This window comes from Podarcis filfolensis (assembly GCF_964270895.1).
Source record: "Podarcis filfolensis genome assembly, chromosome: 13".
Classification (NCBI taxonomy): Eukaryota; Metazoa; Chordata; class Lepidosauria; order Squamata; family Lacertidae; genus Podarcis; species Podarcis filfolensis.
In genome coordinates this window covers 48,742,709-48,766,582 of record NC_139615.1, presented here as the reverse complement: position 1 = coordinate 48,766,582, position 23,874 = coordinate 48,742,709, and the positions used below count along the sequence as shown (strand labels likewise).

Below are 23,874 nucleotides of genomic sequence, written 5' to 3'. Positions count from 1 at the left end.
ATATATGTATGTAGCCAACTGCTGCCTTTCTGTATATATCTCAAGGCTTTTATATGTTACTTTTTCTTTTATCGTTTTATTTGTATAATGCCTAATAAAGGTTTGAATAAGTAAGTAAGTTTTGTATTATGTGTTTTTTTCCATGTTGTAAGCTGCCCTGAGCATTGTTTTAACTATGGAAAGGCGGCATACAAATAAAATTATTTACGTATGCATGTAATCAACTTCAATAACCAAGCAAATAAGAGAAAACAGCCTCACATGAAAATTGTAAAGTCAAACTGTGGATCACATTCAAGAATATTTGAATAATAAAACTAAACTGGAAACTAAGTATGCAATCCAGCCAGATAAGCACTTTGAAGTTCCACTAATTTAAATAAGGAGAATTAAGCATGTTTAACTTTTTTTTTTTAATAAACCTAACTAAGATCCACAGTATGTAACGTGGATTGTGCTCTAAGAGTTCTTAAAATCAAAAGCTCTATTCAGCTGCAACAAATAATACATCTACGTAACAGCACTTAATGGAAGGGAACCGCAGCCAGGCAAAACTAGTATTGCTACAGAACAACAATGACATTTAATACTTGGGCATCATAGAAATTCCAGCTGATTTTCTGTTTTAAATTATTGTCAGTGGTCGTTTTAGTTTCACATTCAAGAATAGCTGCTAAGACTGCCAAATGAGGCCGCAACCCTAACAATAACTGACTTTTACAAACACCATTGTAAGGAAGGTAAAGGTAAGGTAAAGGATCCCTGGATGGTTAAGTCCAGTCAAAGGTGACTATGGAGTGCAGTGCTCATCTCACTTTTCAGACCAAGGGAGCCAGCGCTTGTCCACAGACACCTTTCCAGGTTATGTGGCCAGCATGACTAAAACGCTTCTGGCGCAATTGAACACCGTGACGGAAACCAGAGCGTACGGAAACACCATTTACCTTCCTGCCGCAGCAGTACCTATTTATCTACTTGCACTGGTGTGCTTTTGAACAGCTAGGTTGGCAGGAGCTGGGACAGAGCAACGGACGCTCAGCCCTAGGCAAGTCCAAGACTGCAGCTGCACACATGTGGGCACAAACTGTGTAGAGGCCACAGACGCCAGTCCTACTTAGAATGTTCCTGCATGCACCAGCCCCACTCGCCCCACTCCTGACTTGTGCACACAGAGTGTGAATGCCTGAAAGGAGATGTTAAGAATGTTCACCTGAACAGTCACCAATTCCAGAGGCAAGATTACTCCTGTTCATCAATCATGGCCCCTCTCCCCAGTTAAAGTGAAAACAGGGCATGTGTACCCCTTTGCGTGGTGGTACCTTTGGGGGAAGTTCTCCCCTTCAGGAGGTGGTGGGTCTAACTAGGTGAGGAGGTAGGTCTTGGTAGGTCCATCCTTCTCCTCAAAAGCAAGCCATCAAAGGCTTCTTCTTTCCACACCATGAGAAGTCCACTGCTGTTCACCAGTGGTTTATCATGTGTGATACAATGTCCCAATGGATAATTTAAATCAATGACCACAATCGTAAACTTATTTTGGCATGTACAGTCCTACCTCATGTTACGGACACTTCAGGTTACGTGTTTTCGGGTTGCGGACCGCGGGAAACCCCGAAGTACCGGAACGGCTTACTTCTGGGTTTCGCTGCTCGCGCATGCGCAGAAACACTAAATCGCGCTTTGCGCATGCGCAGAAGGCCAAATCGCGGCACTTCAGGATGCAAGCGCTGTGGGTTGCGGACACGCCTTCATCACAGATTATGTCCGCAACCCGAGGTTCCACTGTGTATGTGAAAGGAATTTTGTCAACAGAAAATAAGAAGGATGAAAAAAAATTCAAAGTACTAGTTTGTAACATAGAAGTTGGGGGGAATAAAATGTTTTCTCTTCTTTGTGACAGAACCCAAGCAATTTACTAGAAAAGATTTAAGTCATCAAACAGAGGGTATTCTCTTCTTCTCGTAGCTGAATACAGAAAGCTCTGGCAAGCTACAAATGAAGCCCCTAAATCAAATTCATCTACTCCAGTCCCTGAGGAGTCATCCATCATTCTTTTCATGAACCAGGGTGTTCTATGTGCCACACCTCCTTCCTCAGATCAATGAAGCAATTGGGGAATACTCCTTCTCCTCTCCTAAGGATGATTGATGACTCTTTAGGAGTGAAGTGTGTGACATTTTATTTCTCTCGCTGATAAGATTCTATGACTCTGAACACCTTCAAGTTAATCTTTTCAACAGACTGAAAAAGAGATGTTCTAAAAGCTTTGAAAAGCACAATTGTTAGCAATGATTAATGGATTCATAACATAATGCTGTGTGTATATGAGTGTGTGCGCGTATGAATGTGTGTGTGTGTGTGTGTGTGTGTGTGTGTGTATGTATGCAGAGAGAGAGAGAAACTGAGAGAGAGATTTTATACCCAATTTTGCTCACAATCTGTTGCCTAATATTTGCACGACATGATACATAATTGATCAAGGTTTTTTGGAAAAAAACTCTTACAGAAATATGTATAAAAAACATAACTTAGATCAGTGTATGGAAGAGTGGTCTCTTCTGCATCACCTATTTATTAACTAAACCCAGCATTGAAAATTTCAGCCCAACAGAAAATGCATAGGATTTATTTATCCTTTTGCTACCTGCCCAGGACTGCAAAAATGAAAGGGAGGAGGGGTGCTCAAGCCACAATAAATGGCTGGTGACCCCCCCCCCACTCTGCTTGCTGTTTTGCACCCTCCCCCTTTCAACCCCTGACATTGAAGGGGGGAGCACACAGAACAAAGGATACTGCTGTCACCACTAGTATTTCAGGAAGCAAGAAAGAAACCTTCCTTTTAAGAGAGGGGGAGTATTTATAGTGCCATTGGGATTCTCTTTTTTCCACCATGGGTGGTGAGTGCAAAAGTGGATGGGGGTGCAAAAGGTATTTTGCTTCATCTACCCTTCCAGACAAAACGAAGTCAAGGACCTGAGGAAACACTCAAAATGGGTAAATAATGTGCTTGCCTACCCATAACTGCTTCCGATATCTTCTAGCTTCCTGTTAAACAAGGCTGTACCTATGTAATCTTATGGAAACCAGCTTGGAGGGCAGACAAAAAGAACCTGAACAAAGGCTCACTTACTTGAAATATTTGCTTCAGGGAGAAGAGGGCCCGCCTCAGCTCCCGTCCATTTGAATTGTAGAGTTTTTCTAAAGAAAAGACAAAAGAAAAGAAAAAAGTTTAGTGGAAGTTTGATGTAAAATTCAGTTCTCATGACTCTAGGGAGCTGCATGGAATTATCTGTGAGGTTTTTTTTAATCAATATTCCTCAGTAATGCAACGTACATCAAGCATATGATCAAGGCACAATAGAGCAGCACTAAAAACATACAAACACTACAAAGAATTGTACAAGATCAATTAAAATAGAAATACATGCATTGTTGATGAGTAAAGGTAAAGGGACCCCTGACCATTAGGTCCAGTCGTGACCTAATAAAGCTCATCTCGCTTTATTGGCCGAGGGAGCTGGCATACAGCTTCCGGGTCATGTGGCCAGCATGACTAAGCCGCCTCTGGCGAACCAGAGCAGCACATGGAAACGCTGTTTGCCTTCCCGTCGGAGCGGTACCTATTTATCTACTTGCACTTTGACGTGCTTTCGAACTGCTAGGTTGGCAGCAGCAGGGACCGAGCAACGGGGGCTCACCCCGTCACGGGGATTCGAACCGCCGACCTTCTGATCGGCAAGTCCTAGGCTCTTTGGTTTAACCCACAGCGCCACCCGCGTCCCTGTTGATGAGTACCACCCCCTTTATTTATCAGACTGTGAAATCTTGGTGCAAATAATGATGTTTTCAGTTGGAGTCTGAAACCAAACAGTTCAGGAGATGGATACACCTCAAACAGGAAATCATTCCGGCGTTGGAGAAGACACTTCTGCAAGTCTCTTCACTCTGAATGCCGGCAGGGACTGTGAACAGAGCCCTGCTCCCTGCTCAGTCAATCTTAGGAATCAAATTGGCTACTGGAATAGCTGTTCCTGCAAATACAGAGCTTAGTAAACCATCACTATCACCTTGAGCCAAGCCCAATAGCACACAGGGAACCAGGAAGCAGATCTTTTAGGACGGTTGTTATGTGATCTCATCTCACTGCCCCTGTTGACATGGCTAGAATGGAAGGAAGGAGCTGGAGCATCTATACACCTTGCTAAGGGTAGATTCTTCAGTAATCCTGATTCCTGGTGTATTTGCTTGCTATCAGTCCCACCATTTAACTGGGAGGGGGTAACTAAACATCAATCAATAAATGAAACATTAATTTATAAAATGGCCGCAATGGAAAGCCAAACTATGGTTTAACGTGAACATTGAAGCATGCTGATGGCCAGAGATAAAACTGTGCCTACTTTGTTCTTTCCTGAGTCCTGCTGCTGCCACACTACCTGCAGCCAAGCCATAGTTTGGCTTAGCATTATGTAGGAGCCCAGCTTCATGATTTGTCTTCCCCAAGAAACCCCAAGTAACAAACAAATACACAGTTTATCTGGAGCCAAGGTTGACCAGTCCAAGGTTGCCCAGTGAGTTTGATGGTTGATTTTGAACCTAGACCCAACAATATACTCGCAAAGGGCAGGTATGCCAGATGGTTAAAACATTGTAGGATCATAGTCACCATGAGTGTCCAAAATTCCTTTTCTCACTTTTGAATAGGAGAACTAGACGTCTACATACACAGCTTCCACAAGGATAGCATATGGGCGCATTGGAAAGACTTCTCAGAAAGAAAGAAAATGGGAGGGTCGTTGTTCTACTGGGGTCAACAAAATCCAAATAAGTAAAATGCAACAGAGCTGAATGCAACAGCAAAGGGTGCAATCCAGCAGCAAAGCCTCTTGAATGGGCCCCAGTGGAGCTTATTCGCTTCTGCGAGGGGCCATTGGAGGTCTTCCCACTGGTTTGTTCCCCATATGTGCTGCATAAGCAGAAAAGGCATGCTTTGGAAGCAAATGCTTTTGGTTATCTTCTTTGAAAGAAGCGAAACATAACGGACATTTGCTGGGATCCAAATAGTTTCAGCCAATATGAAAGAGACGCCTCAGCAGTTGTTTGTAAACCTCCAAAGCAATATTCTGTCCTTGGCGCTGGAGAGCGAATGTGTGGCCCATTTACCCCTCTCACAGTTCTCACAACTTCTTATTCCTTACGGAGCCGACAAACTCCCAGCACAAAACATTGCAAAAAGGAATGTCTCTTGTAATCACGGACCCAAACACACACTTTAATTATCCTAGCCCAAGAATCAATTCACTGGTGTGTACAAGTACATTATGTTTCTTGGCTGGATAAACTAAAGTCTTGTCAGGAAAGCTGAAAGGATAATAGGGGTTTTTTGTGGGGTGGGACGGGACTTGCTGGGTTTTATTTTTAAAATTGTATTGTCTTCACGTGCTAAATAGGAACAAAATTATTCCTTGGAAGGATACCACCATCTGGCCTTTGTTAGAATTAAATTCCCTTCATTCTCATACAATTGCATAAAGTTTGTCCAAAGATGGGTCTATCTGCCTGTGTGTTTTTGAAGAGATGCAGAACTAGATTTTAATTTCATCACAAGAGTCAGCATGGTGTACATGGGATTCCCAGGCATCGAATAGACCTGGATCATCAGTGCTTCAGCAAGACTGTTGCATTATATACCTTCACATCAGATTTCACGTTTCAAGGTAGTATGTCTCTGTTGCTACACTACCACAACTCGTAATACATAAGGATGACCTAAAGCGTCATGACCAAATGCATTTTATTTCTCGGACCCAACAGATAATCCGTTTACTTCTGAATGAAGAGTGCCATTGAATTTAAGACCCAAACACCATGCTGCAAAACCTCAGGACTCACCCAGTGTTCTCAAATAAGAACTCAAACAGAATTAAACAGGGAATAGGGAGGATCCACATAAGGGTGCTAGCCTCATTAAAGGTAAAGAGACCCCTGACCATTAGGTCCAGTTGTGACCGACTCTGGGGTTGCGGCGCTCATCTCGCTTTATTGGCTGAGGGAGCCGGCGTACAGCTTCCGGGTCATGTGGCCAGCAGGACTAAGCCGCTTCTGGAGAACCAGAGCAGCGCACGGAAACGCCATTTACCTTCCCACTGGAGTGGTACCTATTTATCTACTTGCACTTTGACGTGCTTTCGAACTGCTAGGTTGGCAGGAGCAGGGACCGAGCAACGGGAGCTCACCCCGTCATGGGGATTCGAACCACCGACCTTCTGATCGGCAAGCCCTAGGCTCTGTGGTTTAGACCCTTTGGCTAGTAGTGCTACTTTTTAAAAAAATCCAAAGGTGGCATCAGTTAAAGTTCACTAACATTTTCTCCTTTTGTTCAGGCAAAAGCGAACATTCTACGATTCTATGATTCAGATAAATTATTGAGAAAAGTAACACACACTGAATACTCTGTGACTTCTATAGTATCATAGATTTGGAAGGGGCTGTGAGGGTCATTTGGTCCAATCCCCTGCATTGCAAGAATCTTTTGCCCAATGTGAGGCTCAAACGTACAATCCTGAGATTAAGAATTTCAGGCTCCACCAGCTGAGCTATCTCAGTTAACAATAGCATCATTTTCACTAAACTGTATTTAGCAATGCATTTGTTTTTACCTGGCATCTTTTTCACAGAAGTGTATTGTCGTGGATTTAGCAATGTACAGTGGTACCTTGTGTTACATACGCTTCAGGTTACATACGCTTCAGGTTACATATGCTTCAGGTTACATACGCTTCAGGTTACAGACTCCGCTAACCCAGAAATAGTGCTTCAGGTTAAGAACTTTGCTTCAGGATGAGAACAGAAATTGTGCTCCAGTGGTGCGGCGGCAGCAGGAGGCCCCATTAGCTAAAGTGGTGCTTCAGGTTAAGAACAGTTTCAGGTTAAGGACGGACCTCCAGAATGAATTAAGTATTTAACCTGAGGTACCACTGTATTTGTTTTTACCTGGAGCTTCTTTTCTAACGCAGATGTGTGCAAGTTGTGATGCATCAAGCCAAACATAGCCCTGTGTGTCAGCTCGCCAGGAGCACGATAACCCTTTTTCTTTTCACCATGTGCGTGCATGGCAGGCCATAATGCATGTTCACTGTCTGATGCTCAGCTTGTGCAAGGAGAGCTAGAGGTTAGAGGAACTGCTGGTGGCACGCTTGATTTAAATCAGTGGCTGTTTGATTTACACATGTCTCACTTCTGGGTTGTCGTACTGCTTCTGTCATGTCCAAAGAGCAACTTGCGCTGGAAGGATCTGAAAACTAGATGTGCTTCTGTGGCTCATGAACTTTTCTCTACACGTTCTCCTTTGCGCACTATAACAGCACTGCAACAGCTGGAAGTGCAAAGAACTTGTGCATTTGAGCAGCTGCCGGTGCAACAACATCCCCAGTCACTCCCCATCTGATTCATCACTGAGTGCATCCTGTACTGTGTATCACTAACAAAAGTCAACTGCTTGGTGCAGAGGGTGAAAACACAGAACAAAGTAAATGTCTGGACGTTTTTCAGGAGGCATATAAAATTAATTATTGCAGCATGCCATTCTTTCATTGAATGTCAGACAAATTTAACTGGTGTCCAGCAAGAGCAAGAAAAAATACCTTGGAGCGACGCCAAAACAAGGCTTTCGTCTGAGCTTTGTTTTTGTCTACAAAAGCCAATAATAAATCTATTGGCAAGACAATGCACTTTCCTTTTTACTCCCAGACCCAGCAAAATATATCATTTTGTGAGGGGGATCAGCCACAGGCACAGTGCCCATTAGTACATTAATGCCGCTCTTCTGCATGTCTGCTGAGGTTATGCGGCTTCGCCTGTTACAAATTCATAGGGTTTGATCTAATCTGACCGTGTGTGTGTGTGTGTGTGTGTGTGTGTGCTATTTGAAGCCTTCACGTTTTCTCCCTGACTACTCCAGGGGAGACACAATTTATACTCAGCAGAGAAAAAATAGTTTCTGACTTTAAATGGTGGTCTGATTAAAGCAAAATACCATGGCCTACATGCAATCGGATGAATAAAGTTGTCAAGTGTTCTCTCCCTTTCTCTGACAGGTAGATAAATGCAGACAGATGACTAGCACATAAAAGAGATGATGAAGATAATCATTTTGAAAGGATGCCGTCAACGCGCAACTTCACAACAGATTTTCACTGCCATGACCAAGTGGTGCAATTTCCACCGCAAAGTGCCTTTGTACGTACTAGGGCAGTAATAGGCAAACTCAGCCCTCCAGATGTTTTGGGACTACAATTCCCATCATCCCTGACCACTGGTCTGGTTAGCTAGGGATCATGGGAGTTGTAGTCCCAAAACATCTGGAGGACAGAGTTTGCCTATGCCTGTACTAGGGCCTCTTTGCTCCTAGGCCCTTGGGACGCTATTGCAAAAAGCATTCAAGGTGCCAGGGAGGAAGATCTCTGGAGTGAGACCTCTCTGCTTCTCCCTGTGTGCTTCCACCACAGTCTAGCAAAACCAGTACTGTACCTACACTACAAAACCTCACACAAACCACTTGAATGCAAAACATATCACCAGCACATAATTATTTCTGTCATTCCTCTTCTAGGTTTCAATAACTTATCGCAAGAAATGAAGTAATTTCTTTTGTTCAGACTGTCTGGGCTCCCAGAGACCTGAAACATGATAATATGAACTGGCTGTGAAGTGAGCCATGAAGCAAGTTCTCAGGATTTGCACACAGGCGCTTCTCAAAAAGGGCTCCCTCCCCCCACCAAACCAATGAATCAATGCTTTCCTCATTATTTGTTCACAAAGAGTGCTGACAGCATATAATTACCCTTATTGGAAAGTGCTGCAGTCGATCACTTATTCAATTGATCAGTTGTTATCCAACAGGCGAGGGCTAGCTCTCCTCAGATATCTGACAATGTACCATTATGTTGCGCAACGCGAAATGCAGAAACAACCCCGACAGCTGTCAGTTAACGCTCAGGCCATCCTCAGAGTCTGTTGCTGAAAAATAAACTATTTCCGTATGCTTATTTTGGTAGGGCTTGCCGTAGAATTCGGTACAAGGCAGTACTCCAGTTAAAATCTGGGGTGCTGATAGGTTGGATGATTGACTTGAAATGGCTAGCTCATGAGGCCATGGCCCAAACCCAGGCTACAAGGTTCAGGGCCGAGTCCCAGGGTCATAAATACGACCCCCCCCCACACACATACTGTCCATGCCTCTAATATATATTTAGGATTCAGCCATAGGTCAGGTGGGTGGGTGGGTTTAAATTCTTGTTTTGAAAGACAATGGAGTGCAACCTCTGGGGGTGAAGCCAAACCACCAGAGAATCACAGTGCCTGCTGTGGCTGGAGACCACGCTGCGGCTACAGAGACCAGTAACTCATAACCGCTGTCTCCTGTGTTGTTCTTGTTGTGTTACCAGCACCAAAGTGACTTCCCTAGGGTGCAGGTCTGCGCAGTGTGTCTGGAGATCCTGGGCTGCCCAGATGACAAGACCTCTCTCTCAGCCTCACTGATGTGATCCAAAGGAATGCAGAAGAACACCTGAAGGAGCGTCTCCACCCCCATTGTTCTGCCCGGACACTGAGGTCCAGCGCTGAGGGCTTTCTGTAGGTTCCCTCACTGCGAGAAGCAAAGCTACAGGGAACCAGGCAGAGGGCCTTCTCAGTAGTGGCGCCCGCCCTGTGGAACGCCCTCCCACCAGATGTCAAAGAGATAAACAACTACCTGACATTTAGAAGACATCTGAAGGCAGCCCTGTTCAGGGAAGTTTTTAATGTGTGGCATTTTAATGCATATTTAATGTTTGTTGGAAGCCGCCCACAGTGGCTGGGGAAACGCAGCCAGATGGGTGGGGCACAAATAAATAAATTATTATTATTATTATTATTATTAGGCACCAGCTTGGCTTTAGGAGTTGCCAGAAGGAGGCATATAAGATGTCATCCAACTTTCTTAGGGACTCTACTCCGGATTTGTGTAGAGTTTACTGCTTAGCAGGGCCGTCTTAAGTATATCTGGCACCGTGGTGCAAAGATCGCTCCGGTGCCCCCCCCCTTTCCCAGAGTTGCTGACCTTTTTACAGCACTGCCGGCAGCTTTGCGATGCTGGAGGGGCAGGCAGTGGCTAGAGGGTGGCTCCTCCAGCGGGGAAGAGGCGGAGCTCCGGGCGCAGCGCTGCTTCAGTAAGGCGGGCGAAGGCGGCAAGCTGATGCCGGGAGGCACTGTGCCCAGCCTCCGCCTCTTCCCTGGTGCCCATGCCGCGATAGCCATGGCAAGTGGAGGCTCTGGGCGTGGGATGGCGGAGGTGGGCGAGGGCAGTGAGTTGATGCCAGGAGGCACTGCATCCAGGCTCCGCCTCTTCCCTGATGCCCTCCAGAACTTGGCGCCCTGGCGCCCCGCGCCTCTATGGGCAAGACGTCCCTGCTGCTTAGCCTTTTCTTCTCCTGAATGTGTTCCACAAGGCAGCAGGTATGGGTTTCTCCTCTGGGGAGGGAGGCACAGATACCTGGGAACTAGAATCACATGGAGCACAGAACCTAGCTGGATCCTAAAGGACATGGTAGATAGCAAAGCAAACTGATAAAAAAAAACAGCTCTCATGAAGCCAAGCTAAAAACAGCCTGTTCCGTTCCTTCTAGACCCACACCCTGAGATTTTAATCCTTGCCCTACAGACTCTAAGAAGGAGTTAAACCTGAGATCAGGTGTTGCAATGAACACTGAGCATGCCCAGTGGCCATGGGATGCTGAATTACTGATGGGAAGGAAAAGAAAACCAGAGGAAGGGATGCAATGGGATATCATTGAAGAGAGCATGACTGCCTGTTTCCTTGAACAGAGGAACTCCACACCGAAACATTTTGTTGCAGGTCCCACTTGTCTGACCCTTTACACTTTACACTTAACTATAACTGAGAAGCAGATATACCACTGGAGCAGAAATAGCAGACTGCCACAACTCTTGCTTTCAGGCTGTCTAATTGCTTCGCGGCATTCTAGTTGAGCAAGTTAGAACAAACACTTTCTCGACATAAGCAAATAATAGGGCAAGGCCATTCTGCTGCTCCTTCTGCAGCTTGGTGCCGTGCTTGCCAGGAACAGGCACAAAGCAACGGGTATAAAATGCACAAATTGATGTGACTGAATTTGCAGCATTAGCAGAATCATAGAATACAGTCATACCTCAAGTTGAACGCGCTTTGGGTTGAGCGCGTTTGAGTTGCGCTCCGTGGCAACCTGGAAGTAACGAAGCGCGTTACTTGCGGGTTTCGTCGCTCGCGCATGCGCAGATGCTCAAAATAACGTCATGCACATGTGCAGAAGTGGCGAAACGCGACATGCGCAGATGCGCAGACGCGCCATCGCGTCTTGCATTCCATTCGGGCTGCGAACGGGGCTCTGGAACGGATCCCGTTCGCATCCCGAGGTACCACTGTAATAGAATTGTAGAGTTGGAAGGGACTTCAAGGGCCACTGAATCCAGCCCCCTGTGACGCAGGAATCTCAGATTTGGGTATCCAAGTTATGCCAAACCTTTATATGGATATGGCTTCAGAAAACGTTCCATGTTTTTCCATTAGATACCTAAGTGTCTTCAGTTGAACCAGATGAATCCCATTTGTTTAAACAATTGAAGGAATTCAGCATATATTGCAATGAATTCAACAACTGTAAGGAAAATATTGGATAAGATCAGGGTTTATTGGTAATGAGATTATTTCTTCTACTCTACAAGATGTAGTATACATACAAGTATTTATACATACAAGTATTACATACAAGTATTTAAGGCCATGTTTAGCTATGTAACTGTTTTCCATAAAGGGATCTGTTTGCATCCAGAAAGAAAGAAAGAAAGAAAGAAAGAAAGAAAGAAAGAAAGAAAGAAAGAAGGAAAGAAAGAAAATAGATTTTATGTTTAAATACAGTGGTATCTCGGGTTAAGTACTTAATTCATTCCGGAGGTCCGTTCTTAACCTGAAACTGTTCTTAACCTGAAGCACCACTTTAGCTCATGGGGCCTCCTGCTGCCGCTGCGCCACTGGAGCACAATTTCTGTTCTCATCCTGAAGCAAAGTTCTTAACCTGAGGTACTATTTCTGGGTTAGCCGAGTCCGTAACCTGAAGCGTATGTAACCTGAAACGTATGTAACCTGAGGTACCACTGTATGTAATGAAACAGTTGATAATGCAACAGCGTTTCACTAATATCATAACATTTAAAAATAAAATAAAAATGGAATTGTAATGATATTGCTGCCTAAAGAATTCTGGTAACTATAGGTTGATGGGGTTCTGAATTCTCCCATACAGGGGTATTGCCTCTTAAAAGAGGCATCCCTCCACATGGAACAACAATTCCCAGAAATCCTTGGGAAGAGGGATGACTGTCAAACCAGAGTCAGCAACACTTGTGAGTGCAACATTCTCTTTTCTGTGTCTTTTCCAAGCAACCATGTTCTAACAGTTGCTGGATGGCAGAATGCCCAGAAAACATTTGCCACTCAATCAGATGCATTAGACTGTATGCCATTTGCACCAAACAATAGTTCAGTGGGGAAAGCACTTGGAAATTAATACAATAAAAATGCAGTTAAAGACATTAGAGTGTTTTAATACATATTTGTAAGTCGTTTGAGGACTGCAAAGATGATAGGGGGAAATTAATCTCTAACATCCACTACTGACTTCTCACACCTCTCTTTTGCTCATGATACAGTTCAAGCAAGATAAACTTCTTAGAGTTTAGTGAAAAATAAGACTTAGATGGCAATGGTGACAACACTTCTAATCCCCATTTGAATACAGTGGTACCTCGGGTTACATACGCTTCAGGTTAGAGACACTTCAGGTTACAGACTCCACTAACCCAGAAATAGTACCTCGGGTTAAGAACTTTGCTTCAGGATGAGAACAGAAATCATGCTCCGGTGGCACGGCGGCAGCAGGAGGCCCCATTAGCTAAAGTGGTGCTTCAGGTTAAGAACAGTTTCAGGTTAAGAACGGACCTCCGGAACGAATTAAGGACTTAAGTACCACTGTACCATAAACCATTTGAGAGAGCTGGAAAAATTTCTCTCCCCTCCAAAATCAGAAGGTCCTTTTAAAAGGACTCTCCGTTTGAGGTCAGAGGGTAAACCAATGCACTCAATCTGATGAAAGGATGCGTTGCATTTTTTAACAGCATGCTTTTGTTTACTTATATATCTAAAAAATATTTTATGCCGCTTATTTCATAAAATGGATCAAAGTGGTTTGCAACAGAAGCACATTAAACTGTACGGTAAAAACCACACTAAAAAGATCAAAATTCGATATCAATTAACCACTGTGGAAGGATGTATTCTTAATTCCCTGCACAGGCCTGGCAGAATATAACATATTTCCATCAGGCCTTTAACAGATGGCACAGAAGGCTCCTGCTGAATCTCTATTGGCAGAGTTTTCCACTGGACTGAAGGCTCTATTTATTGTTGTTCTCAAATGAGCTCGCCGGCCTGGGTAACAACCACAAGACAGCTTTTGCCTAGGCTTGCTGTTTTCAAAATATAACAAGAAACCTAGAATCAGTAGATGAACTGACTGCGAAACTATGAATATCTAAACTAAGTCCTCAACTACTTTAGTCGGGTCTTCTTGCACCACCATTACCCTAGTATTTATGGTTTGTGCCCCCATAACTCTCACTTTTCTTCTTCAACTTCTCAGCCCATGGTCTCCCCCACCTCAAATTCTTAGCTTCACAGTTCATCCGACCTCGAAGCCAGGTATACCCAACATGGTGTCCTACAGATGGCAGTTGGAGTCCAATGACACCTGCAGGGCACAACACAGACTACCTCTGTCCTAGGCCCATTTGTGTGTTTCCCCACTTCCACAACTGGTGGGGAAAACATTCTGCTCCTTCTGGGGTAGTTTGCACCCCACCCTGCACTAAACTCTCACAAGAGGCTGCTAGAAGCTTCTGTCAGCATGTGACAGAAGCCACCGCCTTGGAACGGCTTTGATTAACCGGTTAAACCTGGTGAGGGTAGCCCTCAGTGTGTTAGGGACTTCACCTGCATGTGAAGGCAGGCTGTGACAGACGCAGTACATAATACCAAAAGTCAGTGGCACAGCATGAGTTGCTGGCACCTGGGACAGGGCAAGCGTTGCACCCCCCCAGTGGACTGGGCAGCTGGGGTGGGGGCATGCACCAGGGTGTGTGCGTGGAGCCCACACAGAGGAGCCCACACCTTCAACATGCTCCTTGCCCACTGCCTCCATCCACCTGCCTGCTAGACCAGCAGTTCTCAACCTGTGGGTCCCCAGATGTTGTGGGACTACAACTCCCCTCATCCCTGAGCTCTGGCCTTGCTAGCTAGAGGTGATGGGAGTTGTAGTTCAACAACCTCTGGGGACCCACAGGGTGAGAAAGGCTGTGCTAGACTGACCTGCCTGCTGCTGCTCCTCAGCTGCCAGGGAGCCTGAGCCACGCCCCCCCTGCCCCCACCCCACTACAGCTCTATCAAGAGTGGATTTAATGGCCAAGAAGGCATTTTCTGTATGAGCTGTAGAGGGAAGTGAGGGGAAGTTGGGGATCATCAACCTGGGAAGGTGGCCCACCTAAGGGAAGGAAAGCTGATCCTAAACCTCCTCTGCCTTGCGTGATATCTTTGGGAGAAGAAAACACTGAGATCCCGCGCCGAGGGCCTTCTGGCGGTTCCCTCATTGCGAGAAGTGAGGTTACAGGGAACCAGACAGAGGGCCTTCTCGGTAGTGGCGCCCACCCTGTGGAACGCCCTCCCTTCAGATGTGAAGGAAATAGGCAGCTATCTTATTTTTAAAAGACATCTGAAGGCAGCCCTGTTTGGGGAAGTTTTTAATGTTTGATTTTTTACTGTGTCTTTAATATTCTGTTGGGAGCTGCCCAGAGTGGCTGGGGAAACTCAGCCAGATGGGAGGGGTGTAAATAATAAATTGCTTTATTTATTTATTTATAAAAGGCTAAAGAGTAAACCCTACACAAATCTGGAATGGAGTCCCTAAGGTAGTTGGATGGTACCTTGAACGTCTCCTTCCAGCAACTCCTGCAGCCAAGCTGGTGCCAGACGTATTGCTCTGCTTTCCTTTGGACCACATCAGAAAGGCCAAGGTCTTGTCATCTGGGCAGCCCAGGACCTCCATACACATTGCCCAGTTGCTGCAAACGCAGCTATTTGACGTCACCTCCAGAGGCGCACTCCATTGTCTCTTGAGAAAGAGACAATTACCTCCAGTAATAGGGGCAAAGGCTGATCGCCGAAGAATTGATGCTTTTGAATTAAGGTGCTGGAGGAGACTCTTGAGAGTCCTATGGACTGCAAGAAAATCAACCCTATACATTCTGAAGGAAATCAGCCCTGAGTGCTCACTGGAAGGACAGATCCTGAAGCTGAGGCTCCAATACTTTGGCCACCTCATGAGAAGAGAAGACTCCCTGGAAAAGACCCTGATGTTGGGAAAGATGGAGGGCACAAAGAGAAGGGGACGACAGAGGACGAGATGGTTGGGCAGTGTTCTCGAAGCTACTAGCATGAGTTTGACCAAACTGCGGGAGGCAGTGGAAGACAGGAGTGCCTGGTGTGCTCTGGTCCAGGGGGTCACGAAGAGTCGGACACGACTAAACAACAACAACAACAAATAGGGGCAAAATGCCTCTCAATGTGATTCTGGGGAACACGAGTGAGAAAGTGTTACTGTGCTCATGTCCTGCTTCCACAGGCATTCTGTTGGCCACTCAGAGAACAGAAAGTTCAACTGAAGGGGCCTTTGGTCTATCGGGTTTCTTTTCCTGAGGCACAATAACAATAAAGCTGAAAGGATAGGTTTTGCCACAACTCACCCCTGTATAAGGACATGATCAGCCACCCCATCTGCTGAGCAGATTTGTAAGCTCTGGGCTAGTGCACAACCAGAATGCCTGCCTGACATCCCTCCAGTCGCTGGCAGGGTTCAAGGCTGGACATACAAGAGCTGCGTTTTTAATTACGATCTCCCTCGTAATTACAAAGGGATGGAAATGAAGTCCCCATCCCTCAGAGCACCTAACGAGTACGTAGCAATGACCCAACTTGGATACGTCTCACACATCATCCTATTTTATTTTATTTTAAAGCACCTAACTGCCATTGGGGGAAGGCACTAGGGGAAAGCAAAGCCACAGAGTATAAATCAGCTTTTTAAACTCGGCTTTAGGTTGACGCATCCCTTTATTTCAGAGTCCGGAGTGTCCTCCTATAGTCAAAAGGGTGTTTTATCAAACTTTCCATATCCTCCGCGGTCTGGAAGTCATTGCTTCAAGATCAGCTGCATCCCACATTTGTTTTAAATGTCACACACACATACTTATGCAGCTCTGAGCTTGTTGGAGATGCCAGATTGCCTGGGGCTGGGATTCAGCTCTCTTCCCGTTTTGCTCCACAGAAATCCCACCGAGGTTTTTCTCCTCTGCTCTTCTCTTCCAAAGAAAGATTTCAGAATACTCCAGACGAAACTTACATGCATTACATCAACTTATTTGCAAAACAGGTCGTTGCTCTGTCCCGCTAACCATAAGCAAACAAATCCTGCACAGGTGGGTGCAGGTGAAGCATAGCAATACTCTGGCTTCTGTCCCTGGCCAGGGGGCCAAAGGTCACTGCAAGGCTGCACCGCAAACCTCCGAAAAAGAACATTGCAGCAAAGGGTAGACCATGAGTAGGCAAACTAAGGCCCGGGAGCCGGATGCAGCCCAATTGCCTTCTAAATCCGGCCCGCGGATGGTCCAGGAATCAGTGTGTTTTTACATGAGTAGAGCCGTTTTATTTAAAATGCATCTCTGGGTTATTTGCGGGGCCTGCCTGGTGTTTTTACATGAGTAGAATGTGTGCTTTTACAGTGGTACCTCGAGTTACATACGCTTCAGGTTACAGACTCCGCTAACCCAGAAATAATGCTTCAGGTTAAGAACTTTGCTTCAGGTTAAGAACAGAAATTCTGCAGTGGCGGCGCTGTGGCAGCGGGAGGCCCCATTAGCTAAAGTGGTGCTTCAGGTTAAGAACAGTTTCAGGTTAAGAACAGACCTCCAGAACAAATTAAGTACTTAACCCGAGGTACCACTGTATTTAAAATGCATCTTCGGGTTATTTGTGGGGCACAGGAATTTGTTCATTTTCCCCCAAAAAATATAGTCTGGCCCCCCTATAAGGTCTGAGGGACAGTAGACCGGACCCCTGCTGAAAAGGTTTGCTGACCCCTGGGGTGGACCAACACAGCCCCTTTGATGACCAAAGAAGTAGCACCTGCAACTTAAATGCCAGTTGCGCTGGCACTGCAGGAGAAAGGTCACTGCAACTGCCAAGTCAGGCAAGAAAACCAGCACAGGAAGATTAGCCTGACCTAAACTGGATATAAATGTTTGCAACTCACCACATTATTTTGGCCTTGAAGAGCGTTCTAACTGCTTCACATGTATTATCTCCTTGTAAGTGTGTTCAAAACTCCCATTGTTCTAGGCACATTTTGTGACAGGGCGGGCAGCTTCTCAGCTCTGGGCGCAGTGCTGTGACTAAGATTTCAGATTAAAACTGCAGTGGAAGGAAAGGAGGACCTTTTTCTGCCTCCCCACTTTCAGCTACTCTCTGAAGACTGGAGAAGGAACCCTCTTTTTCTTTTTTTTTTTTAGAAGGGACCCTCTTAAGAATCTTAGGGGGGTGGGCAGGGGAGGGACTCCAGGGGTGCCCAAACTTTTTCAAAGAGGGCCAGATTTGATGAAGTGAACGTGTGTGAAGGCCGACCTACGTTGTTGAGCTTTTTTTAGGATTTTACCCCAGGACATATACTGCCATGGGAGCCAGATTATATCAACCGACGGGCCGCATTAGGCCCCCAAAACGGACTTTGGACAAGCCTGGACTAGACCATGTGAAAAATGAACATAATATTTTAGCTGCAGTTCATTCATTTTCAGCTTTGTTTTCTTGTTATTAAAAAAGTGCGCCAAGACATTCCGTTGTTGCGCCAATTACCTAGGTTTAAGGTGCCATTTAGCTCCTAGTTTTCATATTTCAGTTTCTAACATAGCCTTGGAATTCCTACACCATCTCCATAGGAATTTTGACTTTTAACTTTCAGTGGAGTTTCTCAGTTACAGAAGAGGCAAAAGGAACCAGCAACAGTATTCCTCAAACAAGTTCTGAACGCCCCTACACTCAGCAACAGAGAAGCTCGCTGGAGAAGAGAATGACTTGCTGTTCCTCATCCCTTAGCTAACATAAAGAGATCTACAAGGACTGTTTGAACTGACCGTAAGGGTTAACTACCTTGACAGCTCATAAACTGGGTTCAGCCTTTATGTACATTTTTTAAAAACCCCATCATCCAACCTGTCTTTATTCAGTGTTTGACTGGGACTCAGCATTGCCAGGGTACTTTGGAACAACTTTCTTCCACCGCAGCACTAAAAAGGCAAGTGTTGGATTATTCCCTACAGGAAATCAGTCTCTCATATTTAGTTCTACCAAACAGCTGCTAACGGAACAAAAATAGCCTTGCACTTCACATAGAGCCTGAAACAGAAGCAGCCTTATCATGTTACATGGTTTTATAAATGCCACCTTTTTAAAAAAGAAATACTCATTAACAGAAATTGCTGTCCTGTCACCTTTAATCAACTGCCACACAGCCACTTAATTATTGCTCAGAATGCAGTACATATATAGGATGCCAACTTTATGGCCCTCCCACCATAAGACCTCCTTTTTCCTTTGCCTACCTTTTCCCTAGGCTCCTGGTTCAAAGTCCATGCCCTACTCTGCTCTTGTCCTTCAGCACACCCAAGTCCAAGCTCCTCCACCATGGTCCATCTGTGACATCATCACCGGTCAACCTCTGTGATGTCAAGATTGTGCAGACAGCTAGGTGCAGATGCTTGGCCATTGTTACAAAATCCCATAGCATACATGGTAACACACACACACACACAACCTGAGCGGATTTTAGGTTTATATTGCTCTCCAATCTGGTTATCTCAAGATACACACGAAGTATGGCCTTGTTTGCTGCCAAGGAGTGTGGTGGAGTCTCCTTCTTTGGAGGTCTTTAAGCAGAGGCTTGACAACCATATGTCAGGAGTGCTCTGATGGTGTTTCCTGCTTGGCAGGGGGTTGGACTTGATGGCCCTTGTGGTCTCTTCCAATTCTATGATTCTATGATTCTATGTTTTATTATCATTTCTACAGCCCACCATCACATTTTAACTATGACCCTCCCCACTCAAAAAAGAAGTCTGTTGCATGCTAGCATGTTTAGAGAGGGAGTAGTTCGTTGTGTGACCCCATGAAAATCCTGCAGGGTTTACATCCAAGGTTTTCATCAAAAACGGGAGATTATAAATGGGTACAGGTTCTATTCTGGGCAGACTTGTGTATAGGTTTGCATTGCTAATTTCTATGAACAAGACTTAGAACTTCTTGATTCTGGGTGGCTCACAACCCATGTTTTGAAACATGCTTCAAGTTTGGGAACTGAAACAAGAATTAAAACTGTTCCGCAGTGTTTGATATGCAGACTTTGTCCAACTGCAAATATTAAGAGAGCGATTACATACAAATTAGAGTTACAACAGCAATTCCAGGGTTTTTTATGCATGTAACAGGAGGCTTTTTTTTTGAAAAGTGGGCATATTTTATACAGCTAATCAGGCTGCTAATTTCTGAAGTTTCTTCTTTTCCTTTTTGACGAATCATCTCCACGTTTCAAAAAATTCTGCAATCTGTTCTGGAGCACTTTTAAAGAGGGAATGCAAAGGGATGATTGATAGCTAACAAACTGCAAGTGCTTTTGGAAATCGCCCAGCCCATAAACGTTAGTGGAGGGAAACCAATCCCAGTCTGAACTTCTGATCTGTTTCTCTAGTTCTCGATTACATGCTATTTTTGTCCCCTCCGCAGCTCACAGAACAAAGCATCACACACTCGCTCAGCCACATTCCATAAAAGGAAGGCTGGGAAACACTCCGTGTTGTGATCGCTCCGCTCCTCAGCTTCTTGTTTTAGCAGCGAATGATTAAGTGTGCAAGGCTGGGAAGCAAACCTCACTGAACTCACTGGGATGTACACGGACATAGCCAAGGGGGCAGGGGGGCAGCTGCCCCCCTCCGATCAATAAAAAACAATAGAATTACTTAACTAACTGACCAATCATGTCGGTTCTGCCCACCCCCAACAAAAGTCTTGCCCCTCTTAACCAAGCCCTGTATCCCCGCTAACAGAAACCTGTCTTACTTAGAAGTAAACAATTGCACATCAAGGGTGTAAAACGTGCACCATACGATATCTATTGGTAAAACAGCAAACTATTCCAATAACTGAAAATCCGTAAAGTTAGGCAAGCACTTCTAATAGATTGGCCTGTTAAAGCCAGTCCACAGAAATGGGCAATAGAAATATGAGTGTGAGTGTCTGGAGGCGGTTGGAGGATGGATGGCGGCTAACAGATTGAGGTTGAATCCTGACAAGACAGAAGTACTGTTTTGGGGGGACAGGAGGCGGGCAGGTGTGGAGGATTCCCTGGTCCTGAATGGGGTAACTGTGCCCCTGAAGGACCAGGTGTGCAGCCTGGGAGTCATTTTGGACTCACAGCTGTCCATGGAGGCACAGGTGAAATCTGTGTCCAGGGGAGCTGTTTACTAGCTCCATCTGGAACGCAGGCTGAGACCCTATCTGCCTGTGGACTGCCTCGCCAGAGTGGTGCATGCTCTGGTTATCTCCCGCTTGGACTACTGCAATGCACTCTACGTGGGGCTACCTTTGAAGGTGACCCGGAAACTACAACTAATCCAGAACGCGGCAGCTAGACTGGTGACCGGGAGCGGCTGCCGAGACCATATAAGACTGGTCTTGAAAGACCTACACAGGCTCCCAGTATGTTTCCGAGCACAATTCAAAGTGTTGGTGCTGACCTTTAAAGCCCTAAATGGCCTCGGTCCAGAATATCTGAAGGAGCGTCTCCACCCCCATCGTTCTACCCGGACACTGAGGTCCAGCGCCGAGGGCCTTCTGGCGATTCCCTCACTGCGAGAAGCCAAGTTACAGGGAACCAGGCAGAGGGCCTTCTTGGTAGTGGCGCCCACCCTTTGGAACGCCCTCCCATCAGATCTCAAAGAGAACAACCACACCAGACTTTTAGAAGACATCTGAAGGCAGCCCTGTTTAGGGAAGCTTTTAATGTTTGATGTATTGCAGTATTTTAATATTTTTTTGGAAGCCGCCCAGAGTGGCTGGGGAAGCCCAGCCAGATGGGCAGGGTATAAATAATATATTATTACTATTATTATTATTATTATTATTATTATTATTATTATTATTATTATGAGTTCACAAAACTAACAGTACAAACGCTATCAGTATTCCCCAATTTATCCAAGAAAGAACATAGGAAGCGGCCTTTCACCGTGTCAAGACTATGGGTCCATCTACTTCAGTCAGGGCCGTCCTTCCCATTGCGCTTAGTGGTGCATTGCGCCAGGGCACCGGCCTCTCAGGGGCGCCCAGTGAGTGGAGGAGCTGCGCGGCTTTGCCGGCGGCCTCCCCTTTCCCTGGACGCCCGCCAGCTGCGCCCAGTCAACCATATGGCTGGCGGATGTTCAGCTTCTTTCCCAAGCCTCCGTGGGAGGAGAGCGGTCCCTGCAGGGGCTTGGGCAAAGGTGGACAACTCTGGGAAACGGAGGGCGCCAGAGGGATCTTTGCACCACGGTGCCAGAGATGCTTAAGACGGCCCAGACTTCAGTTTAACCCACAGGAACTAGTTAGCATTTTAGAAAGGTAGGTGGATATGCTAGAGATTGCACCTGGGATCTGTTGCAACCAATTTTTTTTTTTTTTTTTTTGTAATTTCTAATTAAAAGCTGCAGGTTGCATTTCAGCTGGAGGAGGAGGAACCTTTGTTAAAGTGCAATAGTAGTAGTAAGTCGAATGCTCCCATAAATCTACCCATGAACTAAGAGGAAAAGGCCGCCAGCAACAGTCGCCGTTCTTCAGCTGCTCAACCATAGCACTTTCCTGAAAAGATCGGTAGTTGGTAGAGACTCTTAATGTCAAGGCTGTGGGTTCGAGTCAGGACAAAAGCAGGGGGTTGAACTAGATGACCCTCATGGTCTCTTCCAACTCTACAATTCTATGATCCGGTGTGGCTTTTAAAATACACCAACAGAATACTGTTATTTCCTTTGCCTACTGACGTTATGCACAAAGGACACACATTTAGAATGGTAGAGAAACATGTGTTTGTGTTTTAACGAGTTCTGCTGAAGTATTCAGGCCACAATTTTCAGTGGATGTTTTTTGTGGAGGAGGTAGAAAATACACACCACCAAGAAAATAGGTAACAAAATCTTCAGGAGGTTGAGATCTAAATCTTGAGGCTGGGGGGGGGGGGGAGGTAGTTTTATATTACTGACAAGGCAGCAGAGGGTTTTTACTTTTTTGACAAAAGAAAACTTAATTACTGTAATTAATTGATATAATAATAATAATAATAATAATAATAATAATAATAATAGTTCTGATCCCACATCAAGAAGCGGCCATGAGCTTTAGCTAGAAACATCCATCTATGCTAAAAATTATTAAAATTTGCCAACTGAAAATCCCCACTTTATCAGTGGGCAAACAACACTGTGAAATGGGTGGGGTAGATGATATTTGACCCAGAACTACTTTTAATGTAATAACCAGGAATGTCAAATTTTAAATGGGAAGCGCTGATTCAACTTATTTGTGGTAGGTGTCGTGACAGCTGGGAGAAGCGCAGAGAGAAGACCAGGGTGCATTTCACCTGCCCCAGCTGCAATAAAACATCTCTCTCCTGCATCAGTCTCTTCAACCACAGAAGGTGCTGTAACTCTCCAACAGTTTTGACTTCACCCCCGAAAGGGCTCACTTCCACTGCTGTTGAAGATGGAGCAGACAGCCTGCTCAAATTTGAAAGTAGTTCACTAAGACTTAAAGGCTTAAAGTTCAGGTTGTGTGAGCACAACACAGCATCTATGGCAGGCAGGGCCAAACTTGGCCCTCCAGCTGTTTTGGGACTACAATTCCCATCGTCCCTAGCTGACAGGACCAGTGGTTGGGGGTGATGGGAACTGTAGTCCCAAAACAGGTGGAGGGCCAAGTTTGGCCATTCCTGATCTATGGGAAGATAAGTTACAAGATACCTGAAGGCTGTAATAGATGGCAATGTGTCTGCAGTTTGATATCTGGTGGGTACAGTCCATGGAGAATTTTGCCTATGTCATCCCTTCTGTAACGACTGGGAGCTGCATATAAGCCAAACCTTGGTTTTCGAACGGCCTCGTTTTCAAATGTTTTGGCTCCCAAACGCCGAAAACCCAGAAGTAAACGCTTCAGTTTTCAAATGTTTTATGGAGCCCAAACATCCAACAAGGTTTCCGTTTTGAGTTTCTGTATTGAATCGAGGCTTCCGCCTTCAGTTTTCAAATGTTTCAGAAGTTGAACAGTCTTTTTGAATGGATTACGTTCGAAAACCAAGGTTCCACTGTACCCCAAGGAGAATTCATTGGGATCTGCAAGGAGCTGGGGGAAAGAATAAAGGTAAAGGTAAAGGGACCCCTGACCGTTAGGTCCAGTCGCGGACGACTCTGGAGTTGCAGCGCTCATCTCTCTTTACTGCCCGAGGGAGCCGGCGTACAGCTTCCGGGTCATGTGGCCAGCATGACTAAGCCACTTCTGGCGAACCAGAGCAGCGCACAGAAACACCATTTACCTTCCCGCCGGAGCAGTACCTATTTATCTACTTGTACTTTGACGTGCTTTCGAACTGCTAGGTTGGCAGG

The 23,874-nt window shown here is 45.4% G+C and overlaps 1 protein-coding gene across 21 annotated transcripts in view; it reads right to left on the bottom strand.

The window, feature by feature from the left end:
* FHOD3 (formin homology 2 domain containing 3) overlaps window positions 1–23,874 on the bottom strand; it is a 319,993-nt gene that overhangs the window by 163,188 nt on the left and 132,931 nt on the right. For all 21 annotated transcript variants that reach the window (XM_083582385.1, XM_083582396.1, XM_083582404.1 and 18 more), the window contains exon 4: window positions 3,128–3,195. In XM_083582385.1, the coding sequence (XP_083438511.1) occupies window positions 3,128–3,195 (68 nt within the window). The remainder of the gene's footprint in view (window positions 1–3,127; window positions 3,196–23,874) is intronic.